Source organism: Pelmatolapia mariae, linkage group LG18 (genome assembly GCF_036321145.2).
Source record: "Pelmatolapia mariae isolate MD_Pm_ZW linkage group LG18, Pm_UMD_F_2, whole genome shotgun sequence".
Classification (NCBI taxonomy): Eukaryota; Metazoa; Chordata; class Actinopteri; order Cichliformes; family Cichlidae; genus Pelmatolapia; species Pelmatolapia mariae.
In genome coordinates, this window is record NC_086243.1 from 18,095,332 (window position 1) to 18,122,662 (window position 27,331).

A 27,331-nucleotide genomic window follows, 5' to 3' on the forward strand; every position below is an offset into this window, starting at 1 on the left:
CCACCAGAATTAGCAATCATCAATTCAAGCTGTCAGCCCTTTTTTTTTTAAAGGAAAAGTGAATTTCTGATGACCTAGTGGGGCTGAAATAAGTGCAGAGGTTGTAGAATTTGAAATGCTTCAGCTGTTTGTAGAGACGTTAGAGGGAATTAGCAAATGTGTTTAACAAAGTGGTGATAATAAGCAGCAAGAAATCTATATCAGTTCTCAATCTCTGTCTTTTGTGATTTATCGCATAGCCCCCATTGCAATTTCTGAAACACGAGCATACAGAGCATGGCTGACATTTTAGACCATCTTATGAGAGACTGAAAAAACAACAGGCACCCATCTTCTCTATTTAGTTGCAAATGTGCCTTCTTGTGCTGAAGCATCTCGGGTCTGAATAATACATGAGTGGGTAAATGAGAGCAGAAAATAGCAAAGCTATATCCAGAACTCTTACTGGATGTTCCTGCTCCGTGAACCATCAGTGAACCATCAGTGTCACCTGGCCTGAACACCTGCCAACCTCTCAAGAAAAAAAAAAAAATTAAAAGAAAATTAAAAGACAGGCAGGTGTCTTCTACGACAGCCTGCAGGAAGCTGCAGCTCTCTCTCTCTCTCTCAACAATCTTTCTCTCTCTTCACTTTCTTTTCATCTCTCTCCCTCTCCGTGTCACACTTGGAAGTGTGGAAAAGGCTTTTGGCTGTGATATGCTTTCCACATGCCAGCTGAGAAATAACGCATTTTTCAAAAAGCCTCGCAAGCCGAAGAACGCTGCATGATGATGTACTTATGGGCTTTATTTATAGTAAGTGTGTATGCACATTGGATAGAGATGGGTAAGGATTCCGCTGCATTAAAAAAGGCAGCATGGCCAAGGACCAATTATTACTAGACTCGAGAACCCTGTCTGAATCACTATTACTCTCCAATGCTGCTTTAAGAATGTAAGGCCACATATATCAAATGACTTTGCGTATGAAGGAATAAAATGCAAAACACAAGCATAGACTGCACACAGGATCCAGGAGATGGATGGGTGGATGATATCCCTGTTATCTGCAGTGACAGTAAAATGTATGTTCTCAGCAGATGGTGTCAGCCAGTTGAGAGACATACAGTGTAATCTGTTAAGTGGAGAAGGTGAATGTATAAAGACAGAAATTTGATACAGGTGTCACAAATGCAATTCCCAGAGTGCACCAGCCCTTTAGGATCTTTCTGCTGAGTAAGTGTCTTCACAGAGTAAGAATCCCCTCAACATTGCCGCAAACCTGGGACTCAGTTCAATCAAAGCTGCATTGCACCACTCGCCCTCCTTTAACCTCCTAAGACCCGAACTCTTCCACAACATGCATTTTTAATTTCTCCTTGATATTTGGGCATAACGGGGCCCAATGAATGTAAAAAGAAAGAATTACCAGATTTTTTTTTTTATCTTATTTTTGTTTTTAAGAAAAATAAGAGTCACATATGAGGATATTTGTTTAAAATTGTGATAGAACAGCAGCAGTATAATGTCCTCGTAAGTGGATATCAGGCCCTTGTAGACCAAAATTGAGCATTTTGGTCTAAATAACCCAAAATGTGATGTCCACATATGTGGACGCCAGGTCCCAGGAGGTTAAGATTGCATCCTTTTTCTAATCGTAAACCTAAGCTATATTGTGACAAATATTTTTAAACTAGGTGAATATTTATTCCAACAAAAATATTGATGGAATCGTTTTTTGGATTATTAGTTGTCATGTAGTCAAAAAAGGGCATCCTTTTAATTTTTGTGAAATTAATATTCAGCAGTTACTTTATGTTATAGTGCAGAGCTTATTTTGGAATGAAACTATTCAAATGGAATAAAAAGGTGTTGTGTTTTCCTTAAGAAAACAATATTGTAAATCATGCCTGCATTTTCCAGGCAGTTATGTAAGTCTCTGAACAGATCGTCAAATAGCCCACAGGATAAACTGCTGAGATGTGAAAAAAAAAAAAAGCCAAAAAAACAGAGCAATTCTATGAAATTAAGCGATCGAACTAAGGGAACAGTTTACCTCTCTCCATTCTCTGGCGGTCCTCAGAGATGAAGTGGGAATTGAATTGAACTGAACTGAACTGAATCACGTCACATTATAACTGCAGCGACAAATGTTTGACCCATTGTAATGCAATCTGGCATTATATTGTTTTCTAAGTCAAATATATTCTTTTAAAACATCAACTGTCAACATCTGTATATATTATATAAGTATATCTGGATTATACAGCCCAGCTTCAACTTCCCAACTGTAAGAAGGATCTCTTATAGCTAAATAATGCTCCATTTTTGATTAGCCCTTTAAAGCCTGATCCATGAAATAAGAAAATATTTTTTAAAAGTAATTTTTTTGAAAATGGATTGTTTAGTGAACCTTCTGACTAATTACAAAAATTAATATTAATTTGCATATATGAGTTTCAGTTTGTTCAGTTGGAATCCTATTTGCTATATCAGGCAGTTTATTTCAGTTTTTCACGCTGCTGATGTAGAAGACAAAAACTCACAAAATGTCATGCATCAAATATGATACACTTTGCTTTAAAGGGTTAGGTTCATTGGCAATTTCCAGCGTTAACATCAAGATGGTTGCTGTGCCACATGCTACTCAGTACCACCTCACTCTCTCCCGGCAGAGCGAATTCAAATGACACCATGAATAAATGCCTCAAAGCAGAACATAGACTGCATCATTTTTTTTCTTTGTTTATTAACAACAAATAGCTACAGTATAATCACATACTAATTCTCAACATGTGAGCTTTAAAACGTTCAAGTACAAGAACGTTACACTGTTACAAAAGCGTTTATATTAATTTAATATAGACTGCTTTTATCAGTGCTTAAAAAAAATATGAGACACAGTGGTGGGTTTTTCATCCATACTGTAGTTGCTCGGGGAGTAGTAGGGACATTTAAAGTCTTCTTCTTCTTCTAGCTCCTCCCTTTATGGGTTGCCACATTATAACATCTGCCTCCATCTCACCCTGTCCCTAGTTTCCTCTTCTTCCACACTAACCCTCTCCTTCACTAAATCCATGAATCTCCTATGTGGTCTTCCTCTTTCCCTCCTGCCTGGTAACTCTCAACAACTCAACTTCAACAACCTTTGTCCAGTATATCCACTATCCCCTCCCTCTGCACAAACCATCTCAGCCTTGCCTCTCTAAACTTTTCTCCAAAGTGCTCAACCTGAGCTGGACTCATTTCTAATCTTGTCCATTCTGTTCACTAAAAAATAAAAATCGTAACATCTTCAGCTCGACCACCTGCAATTTGGTTAGCACCACCATCTCCAAACCATACTTCATACCAGCTCTGTGTACCATTTTGCAAAATCCTCCCTTTCACTGTTGCTGTTATCCCTCTGTTGGGACATTCAGAGTCACTATGATTAATTAAAGATATTGTCCTGTCACTCAGCCATTCATAATGCAGGCACCACTGTAATGCGTTACACCTTAAACTTTGATGAACTTTGATATGGCAGCGGTCATTCAGTAGGTCATCAGCAATCAGGAAAACTCTTGATGTGAAGTTTTTTTTATATTACTGAGCTACCTGTGCCTGAAACTAAATGATATTCGTCTTAACTTTATCAGAGCCAGAAGAGGCCAGAGGGGACCAAAGCTCTTTAGCTGAGCGTCCCCTCTGTAGTGCTCTGCTCTCTGAGAGAATGACAGATGAAAGACTTAGTCAGAGAAAACTGAAAACTGTCTGCAGACACAGACAGCAAGAACATCCAAGAGGAGTGGCACAGTCTGCCTGCCACTAATTACTGCAGAGCTCATTGGGAATTGCTTTGATTTTGTGGAATTTCTTCTGTTTCAGTTTCCACTAACCTGCTCTCAAGTACTGTGATGTTTTTACAAATATAATCAAACTGTATTACAAAAGACTCTGTGCTGGTAGTGAAATATGAGGTACTCTGTCCTTTTCCTTTCTGCTAGCTTTATTAAATAGGATTAACATCTAATGTGCTCTTACAAGAAGAGATTTTAAACAAAAGCTGCTACTTATCAAATAGCAACACAATTATTTACTTGACAGACAAATAAAAAAACACAGTAAAAGGGAAAATCTGAAACTCTGGGACAGGCTGGTGGTTTAGACAACCAATGTAAGGACAGTTTTACAAAGTCGTGTGTTTGTCCTGTAAAACCATAAAAGACAGATACAAATGTTCAGCAGCACAATGTTCTGTCCAAAAATCGTTTCAAATTTGAAAGATGCAATCATTAAAGCCTGTTGCCTGCCTTAATTTCATAAGAGAGGATGTGTGAAAATGTTAATCATTATAATGGAGATGAATATGATATGTCAGTGTATTACAGTCTGCCTCTGGAAGATGAAATTAGGGCAGTCCTTGGAGCACCACTGCTCTCTGCTGGTGCAACTTTCACTTTTTGCATAATTTAAATGTTCATACACTCAAAAGTGTTGCAAAGCTCTATTAATGAAAGCTCATTGTGTTAGTTACTGATTAAAAATATATATATTAACTGAATATGTCATTTACATAAAAGAGATACTTGCAAGAGATTTACGAACATTTCATCAACTGACTGATACAAGAAAAATCATTAGTTGCCTAACACAGGTGAACAGCGATTTGACTGTCACTTCTATAACACATTTCTTTAACAAAGAGGTGGAAGGTTGTTTTGTTTTGTTTTTGTTTGTTTTTGGTGTGTGTGTGTGTGTGTGTGTGTGTGTGTGTGTGTGTGTGTGTGTGTGTGTGTGTGTGTGTGTGTGTGTGTGTGTGTGTGTGTGTGTGTGTGTGTGTGTCAAACACAAGCTCAAACCCTTGTGTTTGAGCTGAACTGCAAATATCTATACCATGGGTGTCAAATTCATCTAAGTTTGTTAGTTTTCATGTGTACAATAAACCCCTCCAAACTGACCCCTTTTCCTTTAGTGTAAAGAAGCCCAAGTCCATTCTAACAAGCATCACAGGTGATAATAAATAATCAATTTATGAAACTTATGATAACTGATGTTAGTTCTAAAGTGATTACAAAGAAATACTGCTGTTGTAAATCAAAGAGTACTTGACTGTCTCAGTCTTTAAAAGAAAGGATTTGCAGCTCATCAAGTGGACAATTTTCCATTAATTTACAGAAAATGTCCTGTTTTTTGTTTCTTTTTGTTTTTTTCTAAATAACTGAGGACCCATACGTGTGTGTGTGTGTGTGTGTGTGTGTGTGTGTGTGTGTGTGTGTGTGTGTGTGTGTGTGTGTGTGTGTGTGTGTGTGTGTGTGTGTGTGTGTAAACAAACAGTGAAAATATATTTCTGTTATATACAGATTTGTCTGTTACTTAATTTGGTGAAGTACAGCACGTTACGTGTAATATAATTTAGTTAGTGAGAAGGCTGTAAAACTGAGGATGATTCAGAACCCTGGCTCTGATGAAATCATCCATTTTTAAGGACACAATGCAATTTTTCAGATTTTTTCAGAACCTCAAGTAGTAATGTCTAAAATTTACAATGCAGACAATTTGCTTGAAAAATTATTCATTTGACTTGTCGGCTGTTAACTTTTGTTTCTGCTCTACAGTTATTAGGTTTCTTCATGCTGTGAGTAAGTCATTAAAGATAATTCAGCACTTTATAACCCTTGTGGATGTGCACTTCACAGGAAGCAGTCTTTGTGACTTCCCATTTGGAATGAATTCATGTAGAATCACTCCAATTAAGAGTCTGGCTCCGCCTTGTTAAATTATACAGCTTTGGGTTTCTTGAGCCCTTGGAGAAATCTTGCAGAGATCTGCATATTTTAGACTTACAATCCCGGCAGAATGAATCATTCACATTGTCAGACTAAATGTTTTAGTTTATGTGCAAATCTGTAAATGGATTATAAAATTTGTCATGTATACAGTGCAGAAATATTATATGAGAGCTTTTCAGGCATTTACACAAGACGATTATTTATAAATTGAAAACAAATCATAAGTAGTTTCAATACGTCCACAGGACTGACTTCCAAACGTATCTTTTCTCTGTGCTCACAAAGGTGAGATTTTCTTGTAAAGGTTTTGACACATCTCAGACAAATGGGTGCTCCGGTCCTGCATGTTTGTGCTGATTGAGGTATGTCTTTTGATAGCATTTCTTCCTGCAGATGGACCATGGGTAGCCCCCCTGTGCGCTTCACCATATGTGTATCAAACAGTCTTTTGTACTGAACCGTTTCCCACAGTGAGAATGGTCTGCTTAGTCTGGTGCACAATTAGATAAGCGAGAGATATGAAGTGTGAACTTTTTCATGATCCTTTAGTAGTCCTGGCTTGTGTAACATTTTGGCAGTCAGCACGCCAGTACGCTTTTTTGTTGTTGTTCTGCTGATATCAAACCAATTTGCACGACCACAAGAAAGTATCAGGGATATGAGTCTCTAACTTGACTTGGATTAGTGTCTTTTCATGAGTTTCTGAAAGTCTCTAATCACACGTGGTGCTCTTGATGGTGTTAGATTTAACCAAGTAGCCCTCTGCAGCTGCTACAGTTTCTTTTTCATTCCATTTAAATTCATTTTTCTTCTTTGTGTGTCTCACATTTTTCATAGTTATCAAAATCCTTCCAGCAATAAGAACAATAACAAGGACTCTGCGCTGAGAGGTGTCTAGTGTGTCCTGTCAAGTTAGAAGTAATTTAACAAAAAATCCCACAAATGCAGCAGGTTTTGACACTGTTGTAACATTTGAAGGTCCTGCTTCACTTAAGAAAAACTTGTTGTTTTGGCCTGTTGTTGTTTGGGATGATGAGTTCGGGTAGTAGAACTTTGTTGGTCTGTCACACAAATCTTCTGGTCTTCATTTAAAGATTGTTGAAATTTGAAGAGTTACTATGTGTTGGTGCCACAGCCACTGATGGTAGCTCATTTTTACTTTTTAGAATAATTTTTCCAAATACAAATCATTGGCTTAGGATGCAAGTTTATCTTCTCACAAAAAATACTTTGGCTAGGAGAACCCAAACAACCAGTTCTGTTTATCACTCAGAACCAAAATCTTTTGAGTCATCTCGTGCCTTTTTAGTTTGCTACCGGAACCAAAACTCTGGCCATGAACAAAACACTCAAAAGGTTTCTTGTTGCCTTCCTCTGAGTTTGTAAATGACAAAACTATTCTTTTTGTTTGTATCGTCATTTGACTAGCCTTCATTAAAAGGCTGAAATGTTGCTTCAATGGAGGCTCCTTGGTGTTCACTCAAAACAACAGGCTGCTGCCCTGCATTCCTTATCATTTCTGAATTTATCTTTTCAAGGCTGTCTTTTCTTTCCTTTTTGTACTCACTTCAAAGCGAGTTATGCCTCTGCTGATCCTTAGCAATACACATGAATCATGATATGACAGTCATGGCCTTCATCATTGTCCAACTTTAGTTGCTGATAAGATATGATCCAGCTGTAACCAGCTGTAGAATAAAAATGGCAACCTAACCACCAAAAACATTTATTTTTGAAACTCATGACCTCAACCCAATAAGTTGAGCATGAGCGTGATTTTCAGTCACTGACATTACTGAATGCAGAGAGACCCACAAACAAGCAACCACTGCAGTGAAGGTCTAGCAGAGCATGTCAACAGAGGAAACACAGCTTTTGGTGATGTACATGGGTTCTCAGCTTCAGCCAGTTATTGACTGCAAAGGATTTTCATCCAAATATTATAAAACAATTCCTAAATTTTAAAATTAAGTTAATTTGTCTAGTTAATTTGGGCAATCGTGGCTCAAGAGTTTGGCGTTCGCCTTGTAATCGGAAGGTTGCCGGTTCGAGCCCCAGCTTGGACAGTCTCGGTCGTTGTGTCCTTGGGCAAGACACTTCACCCGTTGCCTACTGGTGGTGGTCAGAGGGCCCGGTGGCGCCAGTGTCCGGCAGCCTCGCCTCTGTCAGTGCGCCCCAGGGTGGCTGTGGCTACAATATACCTTGCCATCACCAGTGTGTGTGTGAATGGGTGGATGACTGGATATGTAAAGCGCTTTGGGGTCCTTAGGGACTAGTAAAGCGCTGTATAAATAAGGGCCATTTACCATTATGTTGATACCTCTGGAAATTTGAGACTATGTACAAAAGGTTCTGTAATTCTCAAACAGTAAAGCTGAATTTTAATTAAATTCAAACTGAAAGTCTGCACTTCAATCACACCTTGACTGTTTGATTTAAAATCCACTGAGCTGGTGTACAGAAGCAAAACTACAAAAAAAAATGTGTTACTGCCCAAAAACTTCTGGACCTAAATGTTTGTCTCAGGATGCCTTTGAATGGCTCCCAGGGAAGTGAATGAGTTACATATATTTACTAGTTATAGATGTGACAACAGCTATTCAGTAAACACATAAGCACATAGTTTTGTTGTTGTTGTTGTTGTTGTTGTTGTTTTACTCTAAACATGGTTATGTAAAATATAATAAGTCCAGTATTGGTTTTGATTAAAAAAAACTTTCCTTGCAATACTTCTGCACATTTATAAATACTCTGCTATCCAGTACATTTATTTTATTAGGTTTATAGTAAATAATAGGAGGTTTTTCTGTTGACTGCTTGAACTTTTGTTTTGCTTTTTTCAAAATTCTTTCTCCATGAGTCCTTCCAACTTGATGAGATTCCCAGTTTCAGATGCACTGAAGCATCCCCACTGCCTAATACTCCCACCACCATGTTTCACTGTAGGCACCCTGTTCTTTGGGTGGTATGCCTCTCCATTATTTCTCCAAATATAAGCAGTGTCTCTGTGGGTGAAGAGCTCTAATTTTGTCTGCCCAAAGGACAAGCTTCCAATGTGCATAATCTTTCTCCAGGTTGTCATTAACATACTTCAGTCTGGCTTGAACATGCCTCTTTTGCAGAAGTGGATCTCGTTTTGGTCTGTGACCTCACAGTCCGTTCCTGTGCACAGTTTTATGATTGTCTGCCCTGTAACTACAACTCCTGAATTGGTCATTCGTTAGTGTCTTGCCAGATGATGTGGGGTCTGTAGACCCATCTCTCACTCGTTTTCTTTCAAAGACTTTGATATCTTTTGCTTCCTACATCTGCCTGTTTTATTCTGTACTGCGTGGCTCTCTTTAATTTCTTGATGATACTTCTCACTTCATTTCTTGACACTCAGAAATGCTGTGATAACTTTCTATATCCATCTCCTCCTTTATGAGTGTCAACAATTGTTTTTTTTTTCACGTTCAAACTTTGGTTTTTGGCACAACGCTTTCTCAAGTCAAAGGTGAAATCTGTGTGTCTCACATTTCACAAGCTTTAAACACTTGAAGTTAAAGCACATCACTACTATAAAAATGTCAGTTTTTCAGGGGGTTCAAAATATTGACTGTGGTCATTTTTCTTTTCTGAAATAATTCTGTTATTGTGTGCAAATAGAAGTCATTTATGCTTTCTAAAGAAAACTACCACGTTTAGAAATGCTATGCTGAAAATCCCTTCCTTTGTTAAACAAGCTCTTGGGAAATTTTAGACAAAACCTTTTCACTTCATACCTAATAATTTTGTCCTCATCTTTACTTGGCTCTGGGTTGATTTATACGGCTAACAAGCATATGGCAAGACATATGTATTTATATAATAATTTTATTTTTTGACATTATTCATAGCTTTTCAGGTACTGGCACCAGCTTCTTCAGATTAAAATGTGACTTTTTTCAATCTAGCCAGCAGAGCTGAGTTACCTTTAGGGCCAAGCTCCATTTGGAAGATTTTCTAACAAAAAAAATTTACAAATAGAAGATATAAAAATATAAGACAGACAGGTGTTTAACAAGAGCCTCTACCCCTGAATCCTGCTCTGTAAAGTGGCTGTTCATTCTGCTCAGTTAACACTGGATAGTTTGTGGGCAGAGCAACTGGATCTGAAATCCACATTGAGGCATATCTCTGGCACCACCTGGTGGCATGTGTTGTTCAATTTTAGTTGGCTGAGGATGTCAAAATGGAAATGTGCATGTTAAGTGTGAATGTGTGAAATGCGTGCGCTGGTCTTGTTCTCATCTGGCGTGAAAACTAATTATCCTTTCACTTTATACTTGTAAATAATGCTGCTTAGACACCATGAAAAGATTCAGGAGAAAAGCAGAGAGGCCTGCTTTTGTGCTGATGTGCATATAAAAAATGTGCAATCCGCTGTGGTAGCGCAGTACGTGATCGACAACGCTTGGTCTTGCGCTATGAGGATTATTGCTTCTTTAGTTCTAATAGGTCAAACTATCAGCCAAGCGGTTGTAGAAAAATTATTCAGACACTTAAAGGGGAATTACTCATTGCCATTAATTATGCAGAATGGCTGCTTGATTATCATTACTGATCACTGTTACGTTTATTACCAATTAATTCATTCAGCCAGCCATCTTCCCCTGCCCTTTCAGATGCAGTAGACAGTTTAGGAACTGACTTATGAAGGTAAATATGTTGCAAAGTGTGAGGGCTTGGTAATGACTGCCAGTTGTCTTTTATTTGTCAGGTTAGGTAATTTGTAATTGGGCCCCTTCCACGTTTTCATCAAGGTTGGGAATTATTATTTTACATTCGTATTTACTCCTTACCTTGCACGTACAGTGCATGGTAACTAGCTGTACTCTCTCTCTCTCTCTCTCTCTCTCTCTCTCTATGTGTGTGTGTGTGTGTGTGTGTGTGTGTGTGTGTGTGTGTGTACGGGTTCGTACTATCCTGGTGGGGACCAAAATCTGACTTTTACTATCCTGGTGGGGACTTTCTGCACCGTGGGGACCAAAATCCAGGTCCCCTCGGGGTTGAAAGCAATTTTCACACTCAAAATGCGGTTTTACTGTCAGGGTTACAATTAGGTTATGGTTAGGTTTATGGTAAGGGTTAGGGTTAGGCATTCATTTTTAATGGTTAGGGTTAGGGTAAGGGGCTAGGGAAAGCATTATGTCAATGGGATGTCCCCACGAGGATAGCAAACCAGACATGTGTGTGTGTGTGTGTGGACGTGAGGAGCTCAGGCACTATTTCCAGCACTGTGGTAATGAATTCCTCCAGCAGAGCGTAGTACATCACAGCTCCCTGCTTCACTATCTCCCACTGAGCTGCAGACACAAGCTGCAGAGGAGGGACGATAAGAAGCAGGGAGCAGGGAGGCAGGGAGCCGAGCAGCACAAATGGAAACAGCAGAAGGATTTTGGATACTTGCAAACGGGAGAAACTCACTGTAGTGCTGCATCACCTCGCACAACTTAGGCGTTTATTGATGAAGCGGTAATGCTTAGTTGGGTGTTGAACACTTACCATTAATATCTCGCTCACTGCGCTGTAGTGGACAAAATTGAATTAACAAAACCTGATTTAGCAATGAAGATGGCTGCTTGCTAATAAAATCATAGCTATTGCTAAACTGGAATATGGAAGCCGGTGGTCAGAAACACATCGCTTCTCCTTTGGAAGTAACTCTGCGCACTGCGTCTTGGCGCACAAACGTGCACGCGAGAGGGTTAAATCATCATATTTCCCCAAATGACAGACAGTGTTCGTGATATTTTAACATTTGGAGTCCATAAATGTCGCTGCACAGTGTAAATGTTTGGTGACGAAACTGAATATTTCTTGTGCTTTGAATTTAGAGTTGGCAAAATGCCAACTGACCCCACTAGATGGCAGCATTGCAAAGACTAATGCATGGAAAAAGCTGGGCAGCTCTGCAGTGGATGCCTCCTACTGCAATGATTTCATTTTAGGTTCTTCTGTTTTTGTTTTCTAGCAGATTGCAGTGTCAACACAGTGCAGAATGTAACACCTGCATATACTTTTCTAAAGTCTTTTTTACTGTGAGTAATACTCATATTTAAGCAATTACCAAGCTGCTTTTGTTAAGTTTATGCAAGTGAGTATATTATAGTTAACTTCACCTACCACATGTAGCATATCCTGGCAGCACCTTTCATTCAAAACTTATCAGTTTAATTAACAATAAAGAAAGATTATGGAGACATTGCGTGATAAACAAGACAAGAAGGGAAATGAAATATGACAGAAATGAGAAGTGAGCAGCTTTTTATTTTCAGTTTACTAGAGGGTAGTTACAGGCATGTTATCACAATCCCTGACACTTAGTGACCACTTCTATGAACACTTCCGTCGGCTTAAGTGGCTGAGACGGTTAGTATGTGTGCGGATCTGCACAATTATTACAAAAACAAACAAAATAACAAGTGCTCGTGTTTTAAATAAATTAACATTGTTTCACACGTGTTGCAGACTGTGGATTTTTACATAATCATGTCACATTACTCTGTTGCCTGCGAGAAAAAAGATATGGCTTAATTCTGAAGGTGGAGCCAGGAACTTCATAAAAGAGTTGAGATTCGGTTCCATAAAATCCATCAGATTTTCCCCATGGCAAATTTAAAAAAAAATGTGCAAAAGGCAAAGCGCTGCACTTTTACCATCTTATCTTCTAGATTGTGTCACGGAAATGTGGTGCTGTCTTACTATGAGTGAGCGAGGCAGATAATAATGCAGTGAGAGAATGACAGATGGGAAGAGACAGAGAGATACGCAGAGAATGGGAACAGCAGATTTGTAGTGACAGGCTGCTCAGTCGGAAGTTGTAAGATTGTTTAGCCTAAAATCTGCAAAGCAGCCATGGAAACCAGTTTGAACCAGAATCCAAAATATGAAATAAACAGAGTCACAAAACTCTGTCTTGAGGAAAAAAAACAGCAACTTAACAATTTATACATCTTGTAGAAAGTGTTATAGAAACATTGTTTTTTTTTAAAGTGAGGTTGTACTTCTAAAAAATAGTTAGGAGTGCAAAAATACTGTGTTTTTGCTCTATTACATTTTGAAATTTTATAATCCTGAAAAATATTAAATCAATGTGAAATTAATACCAGCACTATGGTTAAAAAATAGTTTGGGGTATGTTTATCTCTGTGGTCTTCTTTAAAACAAAATGAAACAAAAGTTTGAAAAAAAAAGCATGAAAAGCATGAAAGAACCAAGGAGACCGATGATGTTTAGAAAGCAAAATGTTCCTATCCTTTGTAGTGTTCTTTGGGCCGAAGCCTTTTCAGTGGCTCAGAGGTCTGGACTGCAGGACAGGTTGTGTCCAGTTGCAACAAGAAGGACTTGTTTAGCTGTTTAGCATTCATGATGCACACCTTATCCCTGCCATTTTGTCCATAAATTCACAGATGCTGTTTTTTTAACAAGCCAGATTGACCCTCTCCCCTTCAACCCTGATGAAGCATTAGCTGTGATTTCCACAAAAAAAAAGGTTGTACCAACAAGGTGACTCCCAAAGACATATTAGCTGAAAACTTGCCATAGCTCAGCATGTGTGGTGTGCAGTGGGTCTTTAAATTATTATTTTTTTTTTCAAACTGGCAAAAACTGGACACGTGGAGGACAAAAAAGAATTGGAAGGCCTGAAAACTATCTATAGTAGATGAACAGTATCAAAAAGTCATATCGTAAGAAACAGGAATAAATCCAGCAAATACCTGGCACAGGATCTGAGAGATACATCTGGACCTTCAGTTGATCCATCTACTGTTCCCTGAAGCTACTCAGAAATGGTCTCAGGGAAAGGATCGCTGTCAAGAAACCATTCTTGAGAAAGGGAAACAGGGAGAAAAGGCCATGCTATGCCAAATTACACAAGATCTAGGTTGAAAATTAGTGTTTGGCTGCCACTGTACCATTTTTTTTTTAGGGTTGCTAGCATTAAATTCAAAATGAGCTCATATTCTTCCCAAAAACAATGATATTTTTCACTTTAAACATCTGATATGTTGGTTTTGTACCTTGCATTGTCAGTTATAAATAGTGTTTGAATGATTTGCAAAGCATTGCAATCTGATGTTGTTTACATTTTACACAGCCTCACAAGTTTTTTGGGGAAAAAAAAACAGATAACTTAAATTTACTGAAACTCCTTGGCAAACAGTGCTGTGAGCCAGCATTTCTATCAGAAGGAGCATGAGTCGGAATAGACTGGCAGACACTTCTCAGCAGCTGTACCTGAGCTTATTCTGACAGTTGAAGTTTATTGTGAGAGTTTGTGACAAGTGTCAGGTATGTTGTCATCAACATGAAAGTCTTTTTCTTTTAAGACTCACAGTCATCTTGGAGATTTATGCTGAAATGCATGGAACACTGTGTTAGTGTCCTATGGCAGCTGGGATAGGCTTCTGCTCCTCGTGACCCTGAACTGGATAAGTGGAAGAGAATGAATGGATGGATGGAAGCCAAATTAAAAAAAAAAAAATTAAAACCCTATGTTTGTGGTTCAGTTAAAGTAATGAACAGTAAGCAACGTGGTGTGTCATTTTTATTGAATGTCACTGCTAACACTAATGGGGTTATGCAAGAACAAGTCCCAATAAGCTGAATATAACTATGGAGCCAATGTATACCCAAGATCCATAACTAGAGTTATCATAGACAGTGACCAGTGAAATGAAACAAGTGAAAAAAATCAAACATTTAAACAACAAAAACTCATGAAAGATAGCAAAAAGACAACATTTTACCCCGTCACAAAAGGCATGAACTGTGGTCAGCTGATTAAAAGTGAGTCATGTGAAGCACTGACCAACACTGCGTCACACAGTAGTTACATAACAACACTGACACATGTTATTATTCTTTCCTTGCAGCCGACATATAGCCTGCCTTTGATTTGTTTCTTGTAAGACAAAAGCTGAGGATGAATTACACAGGCTAGCATGCATGAGTCTTGGCACACATCACTATTGATTTAAGCGCATTTTGTGTTCCTCTATCAGAATTATTTGGCTGGGCGGCAGTAAACAGAGTGAGTGCTGTTATCAGGCCGGCACAGGAAGAAAGCAACGCAGGTTTCTTGAGTCTATCAGGGCTGTTGCTCCTCGTTCTATAGTGAGCATGCATGTACTGTACAGAGTCACACTTTGGTGCAATGTTATCTTCCTTGCATAGTAAGGGAGATAATTTTGTCCCTGTTATCTGCTAAACCCTGACTCTTTGTTGCAAAATGTTCTGTACATTAAAAAAAAAAAAACTCTGCTTCATGGGGTCCTAAAGTTTAACACATATCAGTGCAAACAAACTTTGCACCAAAGAGAGGCAACTAAGAGCAACTACTGCATTGCACCGTGGTGTGAGTAAATCTGCGTGACTCTGTCCCTCATTTCAGAGAGCGCTTTGATGTCAGTGAAATAAGCTGCAGCGCATTGAAGGAACATCAAAGATACCCCCCACCCCACCCCAGCTTCACAACCATGCGCTGCTTTGAAACATGTTTGGAAATGCCGTGGGGTTCCCATTATCTTTTCCACGATTAAAGGCTTATTAACCGCCCGTTAATACTATCAATTATTCCAGAATGTGAACAGTAACTTTGGGGATCAAGGGCGTAGCTATTTGGAATTTGTGATTTGAAGAAAGGGTATCATAATGCCTCTTTTCTTCAGGTTGAACCCTCTCATTCTGCTTTCAGATCACTGATTAAACTCCCTTTGTTTGTTTCTTTAATTTGACCTCTCAGCACTTGTCTGGTATTATGCCTGCATTAGATCGGTGTTGGGTTTTTTTCTACAGTCATCTTTGCTGCCCTTCAGCAAGTGTGCACATAGGTGTGATGGAAGCAGCCTTAAAGTGCTTAATTTGCATGGTTTGTTACGTTCCATTGTTTCACTATGTATTTAGTATCGGAAGCTCTCTAAGCTGAATGATGTCAGCATGGCTTTTAAGCTATTACATTTGATGACATCATCTACTGTGTGTATATATATTGTTGTGTTTTACAGAGTTCTCCATAGCTGTGGGATGCACTGACTATGGGAATCAGTAGCATTGTTATCATTGTCACACCTTTGAATCACTGTGTCTAACATTCACTCACCCATCTAAGTGTTTGGACCCATTACTATTCCAGTCATCTCAGTTTGTGAAGTAATTCTAATAATATTTTGATTAAATATGTTTGAGATCTTCTCAGTATAAAATCAATATGTCCATCTCACCCAAACACACAGCACAACAAACTGTTTTATACTCAATATGCTTAGATGTGTTACTTAGTTTGTGTTGTGGTTTTTGCGGCTGCTTCAAATGGCACTGTCATATTAGGCAGCTTAATAACAGAAGAAACAGTTAACTGTGATCTTGTGGATGGAGGAGCAACTTTTCCTGCGTCCAGGCTGGCCTATTAGAAGCGCGTACCTAGCAGCCAATCACAGGCACTCACTCCTCAGCTCCTCTAATCGTGGATTAGCCACAACCGACTGCAGTCTACAGCTCTGGGAGTGAAAGGTAGTCACTGCCATTCAGCCTCGGTTTTATTATTAGCTCTCTTGGATTTGGCAGCAGATTTTTTTCCCTCTCTCTTTCTCTCTCTCTCTCAGCAGCAGCGACTTCTGCGTTGCGCAACCAAGTAGGCTGCACATTTTGGGATCTCAGGTAAAGGTGTGGGATTACCGAAGAGACGAGCGACCAAATACTTAGAAGCTGCTATAGTAGGTCAGGTAGGACTCGATCGATGGCCCTTTAATTTAAACCCACAACGTAGTAACGCCGCTCCGTTTAAAGCACCGCTCCGTTTTCGCTTCCCGATGTTCAAGACGGCCAATTACCCGAGCGTGGATCCTGTGCCCACCATCATGCACGGCACTTGGTTTACCACGGGATGCCGAGAAAACACGCCCGTGGCGGTGGAGAAACCTAAGAAAAAGGCGTTCAGCTTGGTCAAAATAATGTCTCTGAACAACAAGAAGGGGCACGGCCAGCATCCGCACAATAACAACAACAACACCATGCCTTTTACGATCCACTGTCATATCGGGAAAGAGATAAAGCACATTTGCAGCAATTGCAGCCGCGGAAACGACACGCAGGACGGTGAGTAGGCTCAAACCTTGTGTGGTTTCGCCCATAGTAGGTTTGCGGTAGCTGTTACCATCCAGGATGCACACATCTGAAGATGGCTACGTTGCTTCTGTTTTTTGTTTTGTTTTGGGGGTTTTTAATATGCGATTTGATAAGCAGGCTGTGTGAGGATACAGTTGAGGATATAGTGTTTTTTCCCCTCGAGGGATAGATTATATTATTTTAGTGTCGATGTGCATTGAAATGATACCACTCTCCTGAAGGAGAGTGAATCACTGTTGCTGCTGTGGAAACTGCCTCTGACTGGATCAGAACTTCTTACAGGGTTGGGCTGCTCATATTTTGAACTGTTAATTGTCGTTTGACCGCACAAATACGCTGCATCTTTTGTTTTTTAATTGTCATTAGATCTCAGTATTAACCTCTCGCATAAAGCTGTGCAGGCTGTTTGCACAAAGCCTATTTTTTTCCCCCCACTTAGGTGTCATTACATCATCACTCAGCCATCTTGGCATGCAAAAAAGTGTTGTTAATTAAAACCAGCAGCATCAGTTGCTCGTGTTACAGTGGTGGAGAATGTAGGTTATAAGGATTCTGCCGTGCAATCAGACTGATGTCAAGAAGAGGAAGAAAAGAGGAAAATTCCAATGAATTTGGACACTTGGAAGAGGATTTTCTTATTTTTTCCTGTGCAGATTTTAGGATTTTCTCATAATTACAATTGCATCATCACACATTTACAGTGTAGACCTTGATTCTGTATGCACTGGTTTTAAATAGTTCAGCACAACAACATAAAAAAAGAAATATATCTGGTAGTAAACACTGTATTTTGGGATAAGAGGGCTTTTTAGTACACACTGAGATACCCACACCTGTGGGGAGATAGTACCAGAGGTTTCATCTTCACAGGAAGGCCCCACTGCTTTACTGCAGTTTCTATTGTGTGCATTTAAATTATAATAAAAAATAAAGTATATATATTTAACTATATATTTTCAAACCCATACTCCTTTTCGAGTTAAGGTTGTGGTACTTAACACTAAGTAGTGTTTAATGTTATGAAGCAATGCCCTAAGTACTGAAGTTGCTAATAGTGAGTCATTACTGCCACTCTCTCTGTCATACAGTACAGCAGCTTGTTACTTGACTCCTGGATGTGGCTCAACTTAGAGCTCGTTGTCTTCCTGTCTCTATCTGGCCTTTAGGCCGCTAATGAAACCATTTGAATCTCTCCTGGATTCAATTAACACTGACTGCTGGGTTATTTATAGAGTGCTGTGGTGGCAGGATTTCCAAGGATGCTGCAGAGCATTCAAATAATGGTCCGTGGGACAGATTTCAGCACTGCATTATCACCACATTTATTTACTGTCTCATTGCCCCAGGGAGGCGGCTGTCCTGTTAAGCGGTATGTCTGTGTTGGCAAACATTGCAAAAGTGATGCAATTATTAAAAGAATAAACAAACAAACAAACACCCCCAGATTCCCTGACTGCATGTCATGGGTGATGATCTGATGCAACGGGGTGACATTGACAACAGACGTGACACGATGTGCTAGAGGGTCACCTCGTGCGTCCAGGCTCTGGACGTTTAACACTGCTGATTTTAGGGGGTTTCTTTGGTGGTTTTTGAGTTTTTCTGTTTGCTTCTGCTGCGTGCTCATAAGATACTTTAAAGGTGATTTGTGTTATCTTTTTAATAGCTTCCAAATGTCTAGGCTTCCAAGAGTTTTGAGAGAATTCTAAGACATTCCCAAGCGATGCTATTCATTCTAATAAAAAAAATGTCTGTTTATTGTTTGTCTTAATCGCTCTCACTGCAAGATTGTGTAGTTTCTGTATGGGTGCATGTGCAAACTGATTTGAAAAGTCTGCACATTTATCATTCAGATGATGTATTTTGGCAATTATAAATGCAGAGATGATTAATTTAAACAACCGAGGCGAGCTGATCTCGAAAGTATGGAAAGTAATGGAACTCACTGGCTGCTTAGTAGAAAAAAATGCAGTTTAAAAAAACATGCGTTGTCCTGACTAATCAGCTGTTCTTGCACGCAGTTGCATTTGAGATATTTTGCTATTCTGATGAAATGTTTTTTTGACTACATAAAAGACTAAGTTTAAAGATTAAGTTTTAAAGTAAGGAGAAGAGAGAAGAGCTTTTTGGCATTGCATAATTCTTTTTTCTTTTCTTTTTTTTTTAAATCTCACAAGCTGCCAAGTAGGTTTAAGTCAGATTTTCAGCTCGAGTCCCCTTCGTTATTAATCATCCGCCTTTTGTATTCTGATCCAGCAGCCGGCTTTCCTCTCGGTGTTACATTTTAAGTGCTGTTTGTAGCCGTTTGCATTCGCAGTTATTTCTTCATGTAATATTTTGTATTTGAGCAAATTACTTAACATTCTTTGCTTCTGAAGTCAAACAGTACTTAAAAGATTATAGGGCCGGGCCTTGTGAATATTTGATGAAGAGCTGAAAGATTCCCCCTTAATGAGGTGCTCATCAGTCAGTCTACAGCCTAGAACTGTTTAGACCCAGAGCAAATCCTGCATAATGCCATATGATGTGCAGGTTTGTTTATGCTCTTATTCAGCCTCATCTAGTTAGTGCTGAATTCTGGAGGCTGCTTGGCACAGATTATTTCTGCTTGGATATTAAAAAACAAAAGTGTTTGCTGCCTTTAGTTATCATCCAGACGATCCATCACCTCCTCTGGATCCTCACCTAAACTAAATCTGTTTTGTTTTGTTTTCTCTCCCCCTTACAGCGGAGGAAGTAGAGAGGCTTGCCGCCATGCGCTCGGAGTCCTTGGTCTCTGGTACCCACACTCCACCCATCCGTCGGCGGAGCAAGTTTGCAACTCTGGGGCGGCTCCTCAAGCCCTGGAAATGGAGAAAGAAGAAGAGCGAGAAGTTCAAGCAGACATCAGCTGGTACGTCACATCTTTTCATAATTTATCCGCATAATAGTGATACAAGTATAATAACTCCAATACTTGTAAAGACTGTACCCTGTGTGGTTTCAGTTGTTTTTTTCGGGGGGTTTTTTTGGCGGGGGGGAATCAATGCATATCCTTTGGTCAAAAGAAAAATTGATTAAGTTTTTCAGTCTCCAGGGTGAGTCACAATGCAGCAAATTGATTCAGTGTAGCGCTGGAGTTTCATGTTTTGAGGTCTCTTTAGAGTTGCTTTGATCTTTCAGCCCAGTGCTGTCAGGGTCGAGTGAAGGACGTGGTCTCTTCAGATCCGGCTGTATTTATTTTCCTCGACTGACACATCCTGAATTTTTCTGTCAGCCTCTTGGAAAGGAGGAGGCACTTTGTCAGACTGTAGCTCCCAGGCTCGAAGAAGCGTCCCTGCTTTTATGGACGGGAGCTAAATCCAGTGTGAACAGAACAGGATGTTCTCATTTAGTAACATTATTCAATTAACATTTTCTGGTGTGAGTTTGCTGAATGATTCAGTATCTGTCGGGTTTGCTCATGGTTTCTTTGGCTGCTGTTTGAGTCTTGACCGTTTTAATCAGAAGGATTTTTGCGACCTCTTTTTGTCAGCTCCATCATTTGTCAGAAGTACAAGATGTGTACTTGACTTTTTTTTTTAACTGTAGCTGCCTTTGAGCTGTTTAATACTTAAAAAAAAAAAAACCTGTATTTTTGAAGTGTGTACTTGATAACACAGCCACAGAGATTCTGTCTGTTCACTGGTACAGTCATGTCAGCCCTGTGATAATAGCATCTCTCTTGTTGTGGTTAAGGACAGTAATCAAAAGCTGAGCCAACAAAAGATGATTTCTGTTTCAATGGTGGTAATGCTGAGTGGAGCTGAGAGAAACGACGCTTTTCATTGCTTTTGTTATCCACTTGTTTTGTGTGCATAATGCTTCTGTCCCCAAATAATGCTGTTGCTACTATTGTTCTATTCAATCCTTTTTGATGGGCATTTTTGAGCTGCCATACCACTGATGATCACCTTGTTAAGTTACAGGTGGTACGCAGTCTCACAAGAGACTTCGATGCTCAGGCAGGCACATTGGCCTCAGAGAGACCACAGCTCTGTCTCATCCATTTTTAGCGTGAACCTAACTCTGAAAGTTTCAAATAAGTGGAATGTGGCCTGAGCTTCTGCAACTGGCAGTGGTAGAATTGAAGCCACAAGCGTGCGATTGTGCAATAAATTGAAATGACAGGAGCTGGCAGAAGGATTTTTAACTGTAGCAAGAGAGCGTCTAAGAAAACTCACAGGGTCACGTCCTTATTATTGAAATACACATTTGGTTTTTATTAAGGTAATTACAAGTGTTTCCAGGTTAACATTAATGAAAAGAATTATACACCATGAATCATTGAAGAGTTTTAATGACAATAACAATGTGTTCCAGTGGCACATCGTGGTGCAAGTTTGCACCAGGTGTCCACAAAACATCAATCTTATGGTCAGAGAATAATTAATAAGTCATTAGACGTATTTTAGAGAAGGCCCAATGGCTGGTATTTTGTCTTAGTATAGTCACTAGATGAGAAATTCTGCTAAGCTTGAGGAAAGTAGGTTAACTGTATGGTGCAGAGGAATCCTGTGATTACTGAAAATGGATTATTGCTTCATTGAGAAATAAAAAATATCCATCCAAGAAAAAAGTTTTATTTAGAAAAGGTAACATTTTCTTGGTGAACCCTTAAAGCGCTTCACATACAACATGACAACGACATCACTCTGTTCTGTATTATTTCCTATGGCTCGCTGCACACAAACGTTTTTCTCGTGGCCAGCCATGTATTGAACTTCAGCCATGACTGTGAAGTACAGTTATGTGAGGAAAATGAAAAAAATCATTTTTATAAGCCTTTATGCAGTCGTATGAAAAGTTAGTGCTTCCATTGGAATTAAGTGGTTGAGTAGCAGGTTAGTAGCCAGGTTCTTCTAATCTAATGCTCTTTATTAGCTGATTATCAGTAAGTGTAAGCACCTGTATAAAAACATGGGTTTTGGTAGTTTGCACAACTGGAGCAGGTGTGAGTTCACACAGTGCCACAATCTTCCAAGGAGTGGATGTCCCAGGAAATTCACCCCAAGATCAGACCATGCTTAGAAAAACAGCAAAAAACTCGAGAGCTACATCTTAGTCTGTACATCTTAGTTGGCATGGGAAATGCTGAAGTTCACTGCTGTACAATTAGAAGAAGACTGAACAAGTATGGCATGAAGCTTATTTCAAATTTGGGCAGAAACAATAAAAAGTCAGTAAAACCTAAGTGAAACTGATCACTTTTTTAAATAGTTTGCTCTTTTCAGACCGATTCCGAGAAAGACTGTGTGCAGTATAATCATTAGCATTTTCCTGGGATAAAGTCTGTATTTAAAGGAATAATTTTTCACCTTATCAAGGAAACTGTGTTGTGTACTTGCCCTCATTTAATTAGCCATGCCAACATGACAGTATTTTATTACTGACCTGTTGTCAGCAGGTATAAGAACACTGCTGCCACATGCTACGACCAGCTATTGACTTGTTTTAGTACACTATCATTAATAGCTGAAAACTGCATTTGTCTGCAAGAGTATTAGAGTATTTGTCTGTTGCTTAAGCAGTCAGCAAAAATGTGCAATGGTTATAGTTGCATTGCTATGATCTTGGCCTTAGATGGTCCTTGTTTGTCTTTTTGTGTCTGAAGTAGTCTGTGCTTACCTTATTGTTGATTACAACTCCTGTATCAATAGGGAGTAGACCAGCCACTGGGCAGGCAGATGTTGTCATGGATAATTGGACACTGAGCACAGTAGAGGATTATGAACGTGTTGTGATCTTAAGCAGATGAAGGCCAGCTCTGGGAGGCTGCACTCTTTACCTCAGGAAGGAATGAGGGAGGAGAAGCATCTGACAGCTGGATGTCTTATCATGCTGTCTTATTGTGCTTAGTAAATTTTTACAGCCAGCTTGTATCAGGAAGAGATCTTAGCGAGAAGAGATTTATCAAAAGAACATGCATGCTGTAGTCTGATGTTATCAGGGAGTCTATTTTTAATCTAATTAGCACATTTCCCTATGAACAGCAGTCATCCAATTGCACTACTCATGCTGGATGTTCGCATGATTTTTAACAAAAAGGACATTTTTCATACGTGTCCATTGTACACTGTATGAAGGGAGAAGTTGATTGCCTATTGCATGCCTGTTGTGTCCTTTATAGGTGTTAAAGTGTATTTTAGCCATACTCAAGCTTCTGAGGTCTGAGGTTTAACGCTTGAGTTCCTCATTGATAGAAGACACCATCAAAGTTTTATTACAGTTTTTTGTGAGAGTCAGACTGAGAGAAATGCCTCAGTAAAAGACTCCACTTTAAGCTACTGTGCCTCAGGGTTTGTAGGATGTGTTCTGACTATCTGGGTCACTTCGCAGTGGAATTTACTTTTTTTTTCTTTTCTTTTCTTTTTTTTCTAAAAAACTAAATGTAGTGTTCTCAGATCAGTAGAGGCTGAACTTAGATATGCCAGTTTCATTTAATATGCTCTCAGCTGAGTCTCCCCAATGAGTGTCTAATCTTCTCATCTTGGTACAGATTGAGTGGTTGGAGTGTTGGGCCATGATAACACTTTGGGCTATGGTAGACTTTTAAAATAGAACTTGGTTGATATTCAAGGTGATTTTGAAGGCTACTGCAGATTCTAATATACTGATATGGAGGTTTGCTTTGTACCCTTTGGTAGTGATAAGAGTGCATCCTGTTTGATGCTTTTAACTTGAGTACCTCAGCTGCACACTAAACTTATATAATAAACATTGTTACAAACTGACAAGTGATGACAACTACTCTGGTGTCCAAGTCAATAGCACTCTGTATCAAAGTCAGGTATTTTGAGGGAGTGGCATTTTTTCCCACTACACACACACACACACACACACACACACACACACACACACACGTGTCCCCTAGGACCTTCCTGATGAAATGAACATGAAATTCCACTTCTTGCACACTAATAATGTGCTCATTAAATATTAAACAGAGTGGGGGGGTTTTAGGGGGGTTTGCGAGGCTGGCCAGAGTTTCATCTCCTTACTTCATGCTCGGCACACGTTCTGCACGTGTCCATTTTAATTTTACCAGCTTCCACTTTTATTTTGCAAACATTCGCCGCCTGTCAAGTCTGAAGACATAATATCCTCATTAAGGCTTTTGAGTTAATGGTATTGCATAACTGTGTGCATCCCGCAGAAGAGCTCTTATGTCATAAAGCTCTGAGTAATTACTGTTCGTTTTGGATGAAACAACTGGCGTAGTAATGACCTTTAACCCCAGGTTTCCCCACTCTGGCAACAAATTGGTGCTGTACTTCTTTAGAAGGGTTAGAGTTAGAGTTTCATTTGAATGTTTGCTCTGTTAAACAAAAGACTAAAGAATAATGACTCGTGACGGGGATTTCAAAGTCTAAGTTGAACTGCAATGCAAGAGTTTTGAAAGTAGAAAGTTTTAAGGAGAAAGCTTTTAGAGACTGCATTGTAAAACCTATTATCTTTTATTATTAGATCTGGCAGAGGCAAAGGTCTGGCAAAGATATTAACTTTCCAAGATTTTTTTTTTTTTTTTATCTAATTACTTCACAGTACAGTTGTTACCACTAACTTAAAGTTGGTTGTGGGAGTTTTATGGAAATTGCTTGGTAATGTGCAAATATTTTATTTTTGATTAAATTTGTAGAGTACTCTGCTCATTAGCCACATGTTACTCAACAGCTAGAGATGATTGTAGAAACCCTAAAATACGGATGTTTTTAAATTAAGGAAAGGTTAAGAATGACTACATCTATTACATATTTGATCATTGTCAGTGCCACACATGAGGTGCTGTGCTGTCCTGTCACCAGTGTGCAGCCCCAGCAAGCCTTAAACACATACTAGTGGGCTGAAAGAACAGGAGATATGCTTGGAAACGTAACTAAGTATTGATGTGCTTGGCCTCAACATTAGAGCACAAGATGGTATCAACCAACGTCACCCCCCCAAATAGCTCAGACTACCATTCTGCTGCTTTTCTCCTTAATCTGAGAATGAAAGAAACAGTGGACCATCACCTCCTGACTCATGGTTAATGCACTGCCTATGTGAGCGTAAACCAGGGACTCACATTCCCATCCAAAATCCAATTAACAACCTGTGGCCTCATCCAGTCTTCTGTTCCAAGTCCTGCATTCATTGTTGAGCTGACATTCCCACGTGGCGAGGCTATGGACTAAGCATATGAAAGGATAAAAACTGCAATATGCCAACTTGGCAGCTGAAGTAAAGGAGTGTGGCATATTGGGGAATATTCGGTCATGTATGCTCGCTCCCCAAAAAATATGTTTAACTTTTTAACTAATTCCTTGCTCAGGGCTGATCAAAAAGCTTTGGAAAGCTTTTGAAGTAAGCATTGATGATGAACATCTGGTACCATAGAGAAACTCATAAAGAAGCGTAGTGATTTTGACTTATTTTGAGCAGTGGGTTTAAAGTGTAATGTGCTGTGAACGATGTGCAAGGAATAGAGAGGTCAAGATGCCAGTGTATTTTTGTCCAATGTGCTCTGAATATGTAGTAGCACTGAACATTTTTGATTTCAGAAGTCAGGGCTTCTGACATGTCAAGCACTCATACCAGGTACAGGGTGTGCCGCGAGTCTCCTGTGCAGCGTGCTCAACTGTTGTTGTTGCTCATCCTCATTTCACGTTCTTAATTAGCTTCTGTGCAAGGTTAGATTTTAAAATGAGTAACAACTTCTTCTTTTTTTTTTTTTAGTATTTTACTGCTTTCGTTCAGCCTACTGATAGAAGATCTTAAGTGCCTCAACTCGCAAAGCCTAAAAATAGAAGCAAACAGTAGCTATGGGACATGGCATCTTTTGCATAATGAATTACTATGAGAAGCATTGCTGGAATATCTTTTTTATCCTTTATCTGTGTTAAACTGGGAACAGTTTCTAATTGTTCTAACTGTTCAGCAGAGACGACTGATTATCTTTACAGCAAAATCTAGGGTTCAGTTCTGCTGTTTTCTTAAATGAAGTTGCTTAGATTTGTCCATGATAGTGCCTCTGGATCTGTGTAATAAAGATAAAACTAAAGGCATACAATTGTTTTAGTTAAAACACTTCTTGCACAGTGTCTCCAATGAAAGTTACTGACTACTGCTCATGTCGGAAGAGCACGAAGTCTAACTCCAAATGCAGGCTTTTTTGTGTGTGTGTGTGGGTGAGTGGGCGGGTGTGTGTGTGTGTGTGTGTGGGGGGGGGGGGGGGGGGGGGGGGGTAAATAAGCCAGACGAAATGTATATGGTGAAACTGGGATTTATTATGGGATTATCACAGTGACCGAATGCAAATAGTGACTGATATCCATTTCACACAAAAAGAAAACCTGGGTTTTTTTTGGCTAGACCAGATGTTTGATTGGTCTTTTTTTTCTGATTGCTGAACACTTTGAGTAAAGGAAACAAATAAGCAAATAAATAAATAAATATTTCTTTGACTTGTGATGCAAACGAGAAACTGAGTTGCTTTAGCATCACTGTACTTTCGTTAGCATATTGCTAGTAATTTTGATGTTTGTTACTTATTTATTACATTTCTAGGCATTTGGAAATGTTACATCAAAAGTGGTTGATGTGAATGCGTCTTTAAAAAAAATGTTGTGAAACACATGACCACATCCATGTTGTGAATTGTTTAGCCTGGGTTAAACAAAGAAATAATGGTCATAGTTTTTTGAATGACAAGTTACAGTGTTAAAACCTCTTTATCAAACTCCTTTTCTTTACAACGTCAGCTTTGGAGAGGAAGATGTCAATGCGACAGAGCAGAGATGAGCTTATCAAGAGAGGAGTGCTGAAGGAGATCTTTGAAAAAGGTGAGCTGATTTTCTGCAGTTTCTCTCTGATTTAACAGATGGAAACTGTTTCAGATTTAAGTAGAAATTACAAGAAGGGTAACGGTGGCGTACCAAACTGAAAGGTCCTCAGTTATTCATCTCCTTATTAATCAGTAGCCTCTGATGTGCACTCTTCAAGATTTGGCACAGAGCTTCAAGAGATATAATCTTTCATTATAGAAAATTTGTGGCTTTAAAAAACCCCCGTTTGATCTGGATTTGATGTGCTTTACACAACCTAAAGATATATTTTATTATGTTTGAATCAGACAACAGGGGGCTTGATGCCGCAGGATATCAAAAAATAAAGTCAGAGAAGCTCAGCTGACTCTTGCCAAGATGTGAGGAGAGCAGATAAGATGATAAAAATGATAGACACAGCTTCTGGACCTTAAAGTTGAAGCCAATGCATTGAACCCTTTTTCTTTCTAATGGCCAAAAGGGGGTGGGTTGCTCCTTTTTTTTCTGAGGAAAAAAAAAGAATTATACACAAGAGTGTGGGAAAACAGTGCTACTGATCACTTGATCTGTGAGTATAGTAAACAGGATTTGACAAGTTCAAGATCAT

The 27,331-nt window shown here is 39.2% G+C and overlaps 1 protein-coding gene across 2 annotated transcripts in view; it reads left to right on the top strand.

The window, feature by feature from the left end:
* The window catches only part of LOC134617640 (phosphatase and actin regulator 1-like), a 51,209-nt gene that overhangs the window by 4,789 nt on the left and 19,089 nt on the right, over positions 1-27,331 (top strand). Inside the window, exons 1-3 of one of the 2 annotated variants that reach the window (XM_063462960.1) lie at positions 16,257-16,873; positions 19,632-19,796; positions 26,662-26,742. In XM_063462960.1, the coding sequence (XP_063319030.1) occupies positions 16,588-16,873; positions 19,632-19,796; positions 26,662-26,742 (532 nt within the window). In that variant the 5' untranslated portion in view covers positions 16,257-16,587. Of the gene's footprint in view, positions 1-16,256; positions 16,874-19,631; positions 19,797-26,661; positions 26,743-27,331 lie in introns of those variants that run through there. The other variant, XM_063462961.1, reaches the window with a different exon arrangement.